The 12,463-nt window shown below is 43.5% G+C and overlaps 1 protein-coding gene across 2 annotated transcripts in view; it reads left to right on the top strand.

The window, feature by feature from the left end:
* The first annotated feature begins 263 nt into the window (after positions 1 to 263).
* The window catches only part of gbf1 (golgi brefeldin A resistant guanine nucleotide exchange factor 1), an 81,321-nt gene continuing 69,121 nt past the window's right edge, over positions 264 to 12,463 (top strand). For both annotated transcript variants that reach the window (XM_085428890.1, XM_085428889.1), the window contains exons 1-3: positions 264 to 546; positions 7,820 to 7,923; positions 8,138 to 8,204. In XM_085428890.1, the coding sequence (XP_085285016.1) occupies positions 7,828 to 7,923; positions 8,138 to 8,204 (163 nt within the window). In that variant the 5' untranslated portion in view covers positions 264 to 546; positions 7,820 to 7,827. The remainder of the gene's footprint in view (positions 547 to 7,819; positions 7,924 to 8,137; positions 8,205 to 12,463) is intronic.

Raw genomic sequence — 12,463 nt, 5'->3', positions numbered from 1 at the left:
CCTTTCGTGCTTTCGTCATCTGTCCTTCGCAACCTAACACGCCACTAGTCCCGCCTTTATCACTATGTAACGCAAGTGGTATTTTTGAGAACCCCTGTTATTTGTAAATAGTTATAAAGTAACACAAGCATTAATATAACAATCAGCCTTATTTCATGATCTGATACGTACTTGTATAATGAAGCCGTATATAGCCTTAAAAACTACTTGGTTTAGTTGCACGTCAATCAAAACTGTGCAATCATGTTCGGTTGAGAGTGTAGAGCTTTTCCACGTCAGTGTGTTTACTAAGAGCAGAGTGACAGCTGGAAGGTGTAGACTTTACTGACCTGTCGAGCATTTTTAAGCGAATGAAGAGCCGGTGTTTGGGAATATTTCGCTATCGCACTGTGGGATGTCCGACCTTTTTGCTTTGTTTCATTGCGGAGACTGAACTGAACTCTGGTCTTTTTCATTCACTCTTGGCCGGCTAGCCTACTAGCTTACCGAGCAAGGCTAGCATTAGCTATAGAAGGACTTCATCTGCGATACAACCGCCCTAGACAGGTAATATATTCATTTCAAATGGACAACAGAAGCGTTTTATGTTTTACTCAGCGGAAGTTTATCCTAAGCAAATCAGGGACGTACATAGTGGCTTGGATGATGAAAACACAGCTACCAGTAGCTAAATAAGGTGCTAGCTAGTTAAGCTAAGTAGGTAGCATGCAGGTAATTGGTCCCGTAAATTGCTCATTTACATTTGAGTTCGTCAGAACGTCGATTAAACTTAAGTCTGACGCCATGTTTTTCTTTTGCTCAAATGATAAATGCCTTTCAATGAGAGAGAGCCTGTTGAGTTTGTCTTTAAGGAGATACTGCCTAATCTAATTAGCCACATAGCATATTAGATTATCAGAAGCTTGCATGGCTGAGTTTATTTTTTTGTTTCTTTTTACACTGATTGATAAAATTGTCTGCATTCTGACACAGAGGTTGAATCACCGGAAGTTACTTGTAATCCAGACACAGGCTAAAAATACCACTTTCCACCAAAACAAGCACAAACTGTTCCATAAACACTGTTACTTTTTACTCAGCTTGTTTATGGGGTTGGTATTATGTGATTTTTCTTTCTGTCTAAGGAAATATTACCATTTTAAAGGGTTGGTACAAGTTAACCATAAAAATGTTTTCCTGCACATAAAAAATCCTGGCACCCCATCAAAGATGTTTTGGTTTCCACCAAATAAAAACCAGAACTGTGACAAAGATATTTATTTGTCAGGTTTCATTAGCTGAACCTAAAATACATTTCATTTTTGTTGCTTGTGTCAGCTGTTGTTGGAGATGAGACATGAATATATGAGGCCAATTGATTATGATGACTGTAATTACATTAATTTAATTAATTGAATTTAACAATAGTAAAATGTGCTAAGCTTAATTGGTGAGTTGCTGCTGCTGCATATTTTGACTATCGTTGATGCCCGACATCATCGTCCATAAGCACGACCCTAGTGACATCACCAGCCCCTGAGATGAACATTATAAGGAGCAGGTAGGACAAGGTGTCACTAAATAAAGGCCCCTGCACACTGAGGACACTACTAAAACAAAGTTACTTAGGTGTGGAACAAGGTGCCTTTACTTTGTAAATTAGGGATGTTTTGGCAACTAATTTCCTAGTCAATGAAATGCTCAAAGATTAGTCCACATCTGGGCGTTGTATGGCCCTGGACCACATCCAGCCTTGTAGTTATCTCTGACTCGCCCACGTGAGGACATTTGGGAATTTGGATTCAAATTTACATATGTACATGTGTGCACGTGAATGCAGCTTCAGTGTAAATGCATTGGGACTGATGTGTATGACAGATGTGAGTGTGCTGTCAGCTCACATTTAAAAAACAAAAACAAAGGAAAAAACCCAAAGATTTCTCAGCCGGAAAAGGGTGGAGTGGCCACTCCGGGTCGGGGATGAGTTCCTCCCACAAGTGGAGGAGTTTAAGTATCTTGGGGTCGTGTTCGCGAGTGATGGGAGAAGGGAGCGGGAGATCGACAGACGGATTGGTGCTGTGGCTGCAGTGATGTGCACGCTGTACCGGTCCGTCGTGGTGAAGAGAGAGCTGAGCGTAAAAGTGAAGCTCTCAGTTTACTGGTCGATCTACGTCCCTACCTTCACCTTTTGGTCACGAGCTGTGGGTAGTGACCGAAAGAATCCCCGGGCCACTGACCGGTACCGTCGTTTGGTACCAGGTCCCGAGAGTTGAGGCTCAGGTGTGAAATTTATGGTCTTCAGGGTTTTTATTGTTAACTCCGTTTCCTGGGTCTTTTCCCGTGTTGTAGTTGTGTCTTATTTTGAAAGTAATATTTACACGTTACCATAGCGACCAGAGAGCATTAAGGGTCAGAGAGGAGGATGTTACTCTCAATGTTGTTGGCGCATTTCAGAAGGACTAATAAAGTTACACACTTACAAAGTGAATTCGCGTTTATTATTATATTTACAAAATACCACCGTTTTTGTCTTGGTCGGATCATTTTATTTTTTTGTATTTATCAGCCACACCTTGAAGGCCGGCCAGTTTGGTTTATTGGTCAGCTGACGCTAGTACTTATGACTCTATTACCTCAATGTCCATTCTGTGGCTGTTCACTGTAGTTTAGGTAGGTGGAGGATGTTTGTGCTTGTGGAAGTCAACCAGCAGCTCCTTTGTTTTCTCACCTTTGAGATGGGGGTGGTTCCGGTACCACCAGTTGACGGCGTCCTCAGTCAGTTCTCTATAGTCCCTGTTGTCCTCATTGGCGATGAGGCCAACAATTGCTGAGTCATCAGAGAACTTCTGAAGGAAGCAGATACCAGAGTTGAAGAAATCTGGGGTGTATATGTTGATTATGAGCTTACTTACGATAGCCAAGTTAGGGTAACTTATAAATCGTGAGTATTGTGACTGCTGAAGATGTTTCATATTTCTAATATTATCATATGTAAATGTTAGAATTATTTGTTAAACAATTTAAAACTTTAATAACCTTACAATAAAGCAACATCTCAGATTTAATCATTTTGAAACAAAGTGTAAACTTTCCATAACTTTGTATTGTAAGGTTTTAGGGTGGTTTGTTTCCCGGCTCAGGCATTACTGCTCGACTATGATAGAGTTGGGTGATCCAAGTGCAATTTCCTGACATGTCCTCTTTTATTACATAAGGGTCCAACCACAGATAACCTTGTATCTGTCCATTACCAGCATTTCACTTCTATAAATCTTCCAAGTTTGTGTGGTTTTTCCATGTCACCTGATGCAGCTTTCTCTACCGCATTTTTAACATCCTTATGTTTATCACCACACTGTGTTTATGTGCTGAAAGAGAAATAATTTCCTTCCTTGTAATAAAAAACAATTCTGAAGTGTGATGTCACTAACTTGGACAGTTTGGGAACTGTGGTGGTTTGTCTCGAAACAACCATTTCGACTTTTTTCTGGAAATACAAACTAGATTTTCAACTTTAGTTTCTAAATTTCAACTCTAATACTAGCTCTAATACGCCATCTTTTTTTTTTAAAAAAAAGGGACCTAATGATTCTGTCCTCTTCTTTATGTAAGACTGTAGATGTAGTTGTCTCACCCAGATGTAAGAACTAGAGACCTCTGACTTTCTGCATATGCTGTGGGGGAAATACAGACCCGTTAACAACTGTGGCTCATGAAATGAATGTCTGGTAATTCTTCCAGACTGCTGTCAGCTCCTGAGCATTGGGCTCATTCTCTTGCCAATATCTACTTAATATTATTATCCTTTTTTTTTTTCCATCAGCTATACGCCTGTCACTGTATCCAGCTATTTACACTTATATCTGGGTGTTATTTTAAATAGGCTGCTTTCTGTGTATTCAAAAAATGAATGGTATGAAAAATTGCCATGAGAGTCATGGCAAAAGGAACAAGGTTAATCCAACTATTCAGACCTGTACTGCTTGTCAAATATAAATCACATGTCATTTTGATTCTGTTTGGTTATCCATATTGGCTTTAGGCATTGGAAAGCCAGACACGGAAATTTGCTGTTTGCTTCTTATATTCGATGCACATTTACTGGTCATAGTTCTTAGACTTAAACTTGAAGCTTGAAGACTTAACTTTCATATAGTTTTTGTAGAAATTTGGTATTTGACATTGAATTTTTTTTAAGTCTCACACATAAAATGACACAGTATACCTACTCAAATTTTTATTGGAACCTATCTGTTCTGAATAGTATGATCAATAATGTATGTTTCTTTTTTTTTTCTTTCTTTTTTTTTAAATATCTATGGTTTGACTTGAAAAGCATACCGGTGGTGCATCTGCTAAAAATCGTGGACTAGTTTAAATCCTGGTGACCAAGGGCCGTTTTCTGAAAAATATATTGACAACAATAAGTTGGGGAAAGATGTCACCTAGGATTTATAAAAAATAACATGGGTGCATCTACTAGGAGGCTGAGGGGTAGCACTGGCGACCACCAGTATTTTTACTGGATGCCGCCGTCAATACTACCAGATTGACGGCAGCAAAACTGGTACGGTAGATAACATCACCCCCACCCAAGACCCCGAGTGTGATGGAAGAAGGATCATTGAGTGTGAGAGAAACTGACCTGAGAGATGGGATCATAGCGAAGCTTGAAACCTGGATCCTCCCTAGCCGGTTACCACGACTATGTAAAGTATCCTCTGAAGATCTACTAGATGATGTGAATGAGCACATGGCTCAAAACATGAGCGGGGCACAGAAAGGGATGGGTAATAATACCAGAGTAGGTAAACACCAGCTGCTGGTAGATCAAGCAGTCGTCCGAGACTGCAAGACTAGACTGACCAAACTGTGCCCTTTCTGGATTGATTACAAGAAGGCCTGTGACTCGATGCCCCACACATGGATCCTGGAATACCTAGAACTAAACAAGATGAACAGGACCCTAAGAGCCTTGATCAGGAACTCAACGGGGATGTGGCGGACAACACTAGAGGCCAACTTCAAGGCCATAGCACAAGTCACCATCAAGTGTGGGATCTACCAAGGAGACGCTCTGTCCCCACTGCTGTTCTGCATAGGCCTGAACTGACTACAGATACCGACTACGGGATGGAGCAGTTGTCAATCACCTCCTGTACGTGGATGACATCAAGCTGTTTGCCAAGAGTAAACAAGACATTGATTCACTGATCCACACCACCAGGATATACAGCAAAGACAAAGGAAGTCGTTCGGACTGGAGAAGTGTAGTCAGATGGTAACAAAGAGAGGGAAGGTAGTCAGAACTGAGGGGACTGAACTACCAGAAGGCAACATTGCAGACATGGAGGACAGTTTCAAGTACCTAGGGATCCCGCAGGCAAATGGGAACCATGAAGAGGCCGCTAGGAAAGCTGCAACCACCAAGTACCTGCAGAGGGTCAGGCAAGTCCTGAGGAGTCAGCTGAATGGCAAGAACAAGATCCGGGCTATCAACACCTACGCCCTGCCCGTGATCAGGTACCCTGCTGGGACAATAAGCTTGCTAAAGGAGGAGATAGAAGCCACTGACATCAAGACAAGGAAGCTCCTGACGATGCATGGAGGGTTTCACCCCAAATCCAGCACCCTGAGGCTGTACGCTAAGCGGAAGGAAGGAGGCCGGAGGAGACAACGACCATCCACGAATACATCAGGAACATGGCTCCAACTGACCACATGGTCAGTGAATACCTCAGGCAGCAGAAACCCGAGGAAGAGGAGGAACCATCATGGATGGACAGGCCCCTGCACGGTATGTACCACTGGCAGATAGCGGAGGTGGCTGACATCCAGAAATCTTACGAGTGGCTGGACAAAGCTGGACTGAAAGGCAGCACAGAGACTAATCATGGCAGCACAGGAACAAGCTCAGAGCACAAGATCCATAGAGGCTGGGGTCTATCACACCAGGTAAGACCCCAGGTGCAGGCTGTGTAAAGATGCCCCTGAGATAATCCAGCACATAACAGCAGGGTGCAAGATGCTAGCAGGCAGGGCATACAAGGAACGCCATAACCAAGTGGCCGGCACAGTGTACAGGAACATCTGTGCCGAGTATAACCTGGAAGTCCTGAGGTCAAACTGGGTGGTGGTGAATGACCGAGCTAAGATCCTGTGGGACTTCCATGTTAAAAACTTAAATTCTTCTGTGATTATTTTATTAAGGGTGAAAAAACCTCGATGACTTTCACTAAGAAAGACTTACAGACAGGCAGAGATGGTGGCTGCCTGCTTGGATGGATCTTTAAGAGGTGACGATAGTTTCAGTGCAAATGAAACGCTGCAGCTGAACAACAAGCACTAAAATGAGAAAATCCCTCTTTTGAACGTTGTATTTTCCTAAACTTTATCACAGAAAAAATTATTGTTTTTGTAACAGTGATTTGTAAATACGTTCTGTCAGTGATTCCTTGAATACCATTTACATGTGATAAAATCAGGGCTGGCATCGAGAGGATATTTGGGCTGGGGTTTGGAAGTCGCTGGCTTCTGTGGGGGTGGGAGCGCTCTGAATGGTCACCCACTGTGTGACAAAGGAACCCACTGTGATGCTAATGACAGCCTGTGCTTTCTTACCTGTCTGTAAAAGTCACAGCAGGCAATTTACTGCATTTTAACATGATGCAATCCATACTTCATTAGTAAAGCTACTGTCAAGTCATCCATTCAATATATTTTTACCAATTGTGTTATAAAAGTGTTCATTTATTTATTCACCGTTAAAATACCATATTACATTTTGATTTTGCATTGTATATAAGAACATTAGCAGTGCAATAAAAGCCTCGTTTTATGCTTTCATGTTCAGAAACACAAGTCGACAATAATCAGAGAACACAAACGGTGTTGGCGACTGTCAAGCCTTTGAGTCGCCGAGCAGCTGAATAGGGGAATAATGTTGACGCGCCCGCTGTTTAAAACGTTAGTCAAAGTTCCAAGTTAAAACTCCTTTATTTGTTATCAAATCCTTAAAATCCGTAGAAAAACAGTGAACAAAAACATTCCAAGCTTGAGCGGTCAGCAAAAGTCGACTTCCCCCATCACCCACTCATTCACAAAATTTCCCTCGGGCCGTGAACAGGTGATATAGCAATCACTATTACTGACACCACGTGACCAAAAGCTACGCCTATCCACAACAAACAGTACTTTCTGTCTGGCTGCTTCGCTGCGCACAGCCTCTATTTTATTTGCTGCAAACACATATCCAGGTATGAGTCTGTCATAATTAAAAAAAACCCTGAACAAGTATAAACATATAGTGTAGCACCCTGTAAATGACTGCAGCGCCACACTGCTCCCCCTGGTGGATACATTAGACATTACCACTGGTTTTCCTAGCCGTTTAGCAGCGTTACTACTCCATGGTTGCCTCATCCACGTCACAGGCAGGGGCTATCATTACGGTCACCCATCTGCCGGCAGTCAGTCAGAATTCCTTCATGGTCCTGTCAGGGAGAAGGCAGCAGTACACATCTTTCAGTGGCTGTATCTGTCCATGGTCCATCCTTTAGCTCCAGTCCCTCCTGCGCCCTCAGCCCAAAGCCTAATGTTCTAAATTCAGCAGGTATCCAATCATTATTTTCCCCAGCGTACTTTTTACACTGGATGCCCTTCCTCTACCTACAATTGAACAAGTAACCTTTCACTTGCTAAGTGAACGTAAATCAGTGTAGCATGGAGCCACAGATGAAGAGCCGCATTATAAACGCCTGTAGAAATGGCCTTTCAGTGACTTCAGGTTATTTAGCCTGGATCTAGAAGTGACCATATGCTATTATGTGTTTTCTGTCAGGAAGCAGCATGGTGGATAAGAACATCTACATCGTCCAGGGTGAAATTAGCACCGTTGTTGGAGCCATAAAGAGGAACTCCAGATGGAATACCCACACTCCACTAGTAAGTTCAACACAAGCGTGTTATGTGTTGTTTTACACAGTTAGTTAGATTTACTAACAATATGAAAAAGTGACCAGCGTGAACGTGATGAACTCCAGCTTGGCTGTATGTCTGTCTACAGTCAGTCTGCTTCAGGGCCAAACAGTAAACCCATAATACTGATAATACTGTGTGTAAGTGTTTTCTTACCAATCAGATTCTGTTCTTTACCCAGGACGAAGAACAGGACCCATTACTCAACAGCTTTGGCAATCTCAAGGACATCCTGAACACCATAAAAGGTACGTGGCCTTATTTAGGCTGTGTGCTAATTTGAATTCCACTTTAAATACTGAAAGATTTGATTTTTGAGTCACAGCTTCACTGGAGAACCTTCAATCTGTAAAAAGTGTTATGAATTCGTATTATTGAACAGATACGAGTCTGCAACTGTTCATCAAGATTTGCTTTGTTGGTTATCTTATTTTCAGGACTTCCACGTACTTACAAGTTTATTTATCAAATGACCTGAAGTTGAAGTTAAAGGACAGGTCCACTGTTCTTCTGTAAATCACCATGGCATAGATCTGTTAGAACGTGCTATATATGGGTTTAGCTCAGGAGGCAGAGCAAATGATCTGCCAATTAGAAAGTTGGTGGTTTGATCCCAGGCCGGGTGCTAAAGTGTCCTTGGGCAGGATACCGTACACTCAGTGGAGAGTGTATAAATGTTAGAAAGCACCAGAGCGTAGTGTTGTTGAGTGAGGCATGTTGTATAAAGTGGAAAGAACGATTTACGTTACGTAATGACTCACTGTGTTTTGATTCCTGCAAATGTGATGATGACATTTTTGACCTTGACCACAGAATTTTTTTAATTTTTCAATAAATGCCAAATGTACCATGTATACATGTATATAAATAAATGGCCTGGCCTGTATTTATATAGCGCTTTACTAGTCCCTAAGGACCCCAAATAGAGCTCCTGTGGACTTGCAGAGCAGCTGACAGTCTATGTGACTCATGTTTTCATGCTTCATGTGTGAAAATGTCAGAGATCACAATAGGTCGCCTATTATATTGACTGGCTCTAAATGGGATCTTTTTATATAACATTACTCTTAGCCAACAGAAGAAATGAGCAGGAGCGAACCAGCAGTTTGTATTTTACTGTTTCGTTCTAGTTGCTCGAGGAGTCTGAAAGCAAAGTGTTAACAGTGATCAGTGATGTCTACACAGATCAGGTCAAGCAGGCATTTGTTGCTCTTGTTGATAGCACATCTGTAACAGCCGTCAGGCTACGATGAGAGTTACAGTAGTGCTGTTACAAATGTGCAGGGAAGGGTTGGGTGGCTTTATGAAATGATGGTTTCCAGTTTAACTACCTGAAGCTGCTGGCCACCCAAGGTGCAGAGGGTGTAGTGCACATACCCCAGGGCACACCCACACTTGTGTTTCCAGTAGATTCAGGTTGTGCCATTGGATGTTGTAGTAACATTGTTACTGAGTGGGACCAGTTATTCACGAGTCCTCGTGTCTGTAAGTACAATGGTGGTGCTGAAGCCCCGCCTCTCCGTCAGCTGGCCTGCTCTTTCTGAGCGGTCCAAGCTGGCTCCGTCCCGCATGTTGTCATGCCTTTGGAGTGAGAATCCTGGCAGCTCCCATGGCCCTGCAGCTCTGGGCAGTGGGAAAGATGAAACACACACAGCACTAAGCCCCCACCGCTGCTGCTGCCTTCCTCCAGGGAATGCCTCTGCCACTGTGAGATGGACAGGCACTGCTGGCTGAGGAGGAATCCACAACACGGGCTCACCCTCCTCTTTTCTTTTCCTCCTTCCATAAGCTTTTCCCTTCAGCCATCAAATCACCAACCTCACTGCCTGCATTATAGTTCTGTGTTTGACCAGACTGCAAGTTGAATGTAATGCTGGATTATTCTTTTTTTCTTTTTTAGACATTTGCATTAAGTAATGACTTGATGTCAAGAATGTTTGAAGGCCTTGTTCCGTCCTTAAGTCCAAATCTCCTGTGCAGTCAGCCTGTCAAATGTTTCATTCATACTTGGGTTAGAGGAATAACCGCAGCAGAGCCAAAGTGCTTGAGAGACTGATCAATTTGTTTTATTTTTCGCAGCAGCACAACAGCCTAATAAACCTTTCACACAGAACCTCAGCGCTGTGCTGGTGGATAAATCTTGTGGGTGGGCTGTGTTTTGCTGCTTGGTAGTAGCCCAGCTGTCTGCTTAATGAAAGCCCGGTAATTCCGTTCGCTCTCGTGTGCGTCTCCGTTCCTCTAACGACAAGAATCAACCAGCAGAGGAAACGGGCATTAGTCCCCACAAGATTTCTTTTCGTTTTTCTCTGCAGCTTAGTGTCGTGGTAGCATCGGTCGCTCTGGCAGTCCTGCTCTGCTGTAACCGGCGTGATTGACAGGACCATGTGCCGTGGTGCAGCTGGAAGTATATCATCTGCAATTTTAGTTGGGTAAATATAGCAGGGAGTCTTGTCAAGCAAAGAGATGAATTGTTCTGGGAAAGGAAGTGTTGTGTCTGTTTTGTGAAAGCGGGAAAAGCTCTCCCCCAACTTCTGGAAAGTGTAAGGTCCGTTCTTGACTTCAGAACAATGAGAGCACAGTCAAATAGTTGGGCCAGCGATGGGCCATGTGTTGTAATGCCCTTATTCAGACAGGCAGTCCCAGGAAACCGGAGCTATTCCACCGATTTACATGGGACGGTTTGTATCGAGCGCCATACTTAATGCTCCGGCGCTAATCTCATTAGACTGGTGTAACTGAGTGCTTTTCACAGCTTTGACCAGAAACTGAATCGGTATTTTCTTGCTAAAAATTGTGGCACAAGAGGCAGACCACTGAAAGCACTGACCATTCATTTCAGTATGAAATCAGGTCCTAGCACACCCTGTGAGCGCTCTATTGTTTAGCAGTTGTCTGTTGTCTCAGTGGCTGCTGCTGGCTTTGGTCGTAGTTGTTAGCACGTTTCATTCGTCACACATAAAAGTCGCCCAAACAGAAGATGGTGATGCATTTATTTTTTCTTCTGCTGCCCCCCCCCCCCCCACTGCTCTGACCACACTGTGAAACATGCAGACCAAAAGTGAGGGGTGTGCATAAATTCTTTTGATCGTTGTGGAAGGAAACGTTATCAGGTGCTCGTTGGCGAACAGTTGTAACGACGTGAATTACGATGTTCTTCCTAATCCGGGCGCTGCGCTGGAATTACAAACAAGCCGCCGACGCTGACAGATTGTCTTCCCAGATTCCCTGTGACCATGAACTCAGAGCTTTGGTGTTCTAACATGGAGGCGTCGTTCTGACCTGCAGATTGAGTCTTCATCTCTTACTTGACATTGGCGGAGGGTCTCTCCCACACAGGGCCGTTATCACACGGAGAAATCCGTCTCGCTCTCTTGTTGAATAATTCTGTGGATTTCTTTTATTGGCTGACTATCCCTCTGAGACTACAGGAGAGCAGAGAACAGCCCTTCCTGAAACAGATTGTATTTCCTCTCCTGCTCACCTTCTTTTTTTGTTATGCAGAAGTCACTGAGCCTCAGCTACTCAAATCTTCAATTCTTTCTTTTTACTCCCTGCACTCCCACCTCCCCCATCCCTGTGCTGCAGCCAAACAGTCTGCTCCTAAATCCCTTCATTTTTATTCATACAAATACAGGTTTAGAGCCCCTTGCACCCTCCAGATACATAGCCAGAGTGGCCCTTTGACTGACAGCTTTCCCCTTTACATCCAGACAATAACGAAATCCACAAGCGCACCTCTAATTGACTCGAATCACTAGCACGGCGCGAGGAGCGGATGTCTTGGGGGCATGGCAGTGGACTTGCAGAAGGAACACGGCGGAGGATCACTTGATTGCTCTCTAGATGGGCTTCGTAATAATTATCCGGCTTATGAGGCGTTGCAATCGCAGAATTATGGCAAAAATATGAGATTTTTAATCATTTCGCTTTGAATGCTCATATTTCTTTCTTTGATTTCAGTGATACTTGAGGGCCACAACAACAACAACCCTCACTAATTCATCCCATTTTACCTTCATGTCAGTCATCAGGAGAGCATGCACACATGCTGTCCCTCGTCGTCTCATTTCAAGGTCGCGTGCATGCAGTTGTAGGCATCGGCATGCCTCTGGGGATTGCAGCCCAAGCACTTATGAACTGGTTGTGGCCTTTTACCCCCACCTTCAACAGTCTCACCCCTCCCTCCCTCTTTTCTGCCACCTGATCTTCACACATATATCACTCCCAATTGAAGTGGCAGAAGACAACTGGCAAATGCCGATGAAGAGGCGCCATAATTCATGCTGCTTAGCTGCTTATGCAAATATGTTTACTTATGAAGGCATTCTGAGCACAGAGAATGTGCCTCATGGCGATGCTTCACATGTCTGCTGCCAGGCCCCGGCGTCTGAAACCCTTAAGCATGAGATTATGTTCTCATTCCTTCTGTCAGTGTCGTTTTATGACACAGTAAGAAGACGGTGATCGATTCAAGCCGTCCCTTCTATTAATCTGTAGTCTGATTTTT

Source organism: Rhamphochromis longiceps, linkage group LG13 (genome assembly GCF_057381845.1).
Source record: "Rhamphochromis longiceps isolate RC_006_pf linkage group LG13, R_longiceps_female_GT1.1, whole genome shotgun sequence".
Lineage (NCBI taxonomy): Eukaryota > Metazoa > Chordata > Actinopteri > Cichliformes > Cichlidae > Rhamphochromis > Rhamphochromis longiceps.
This window is presented reverse-complemented; position numbering and strand designations above follow the sequence as displayed.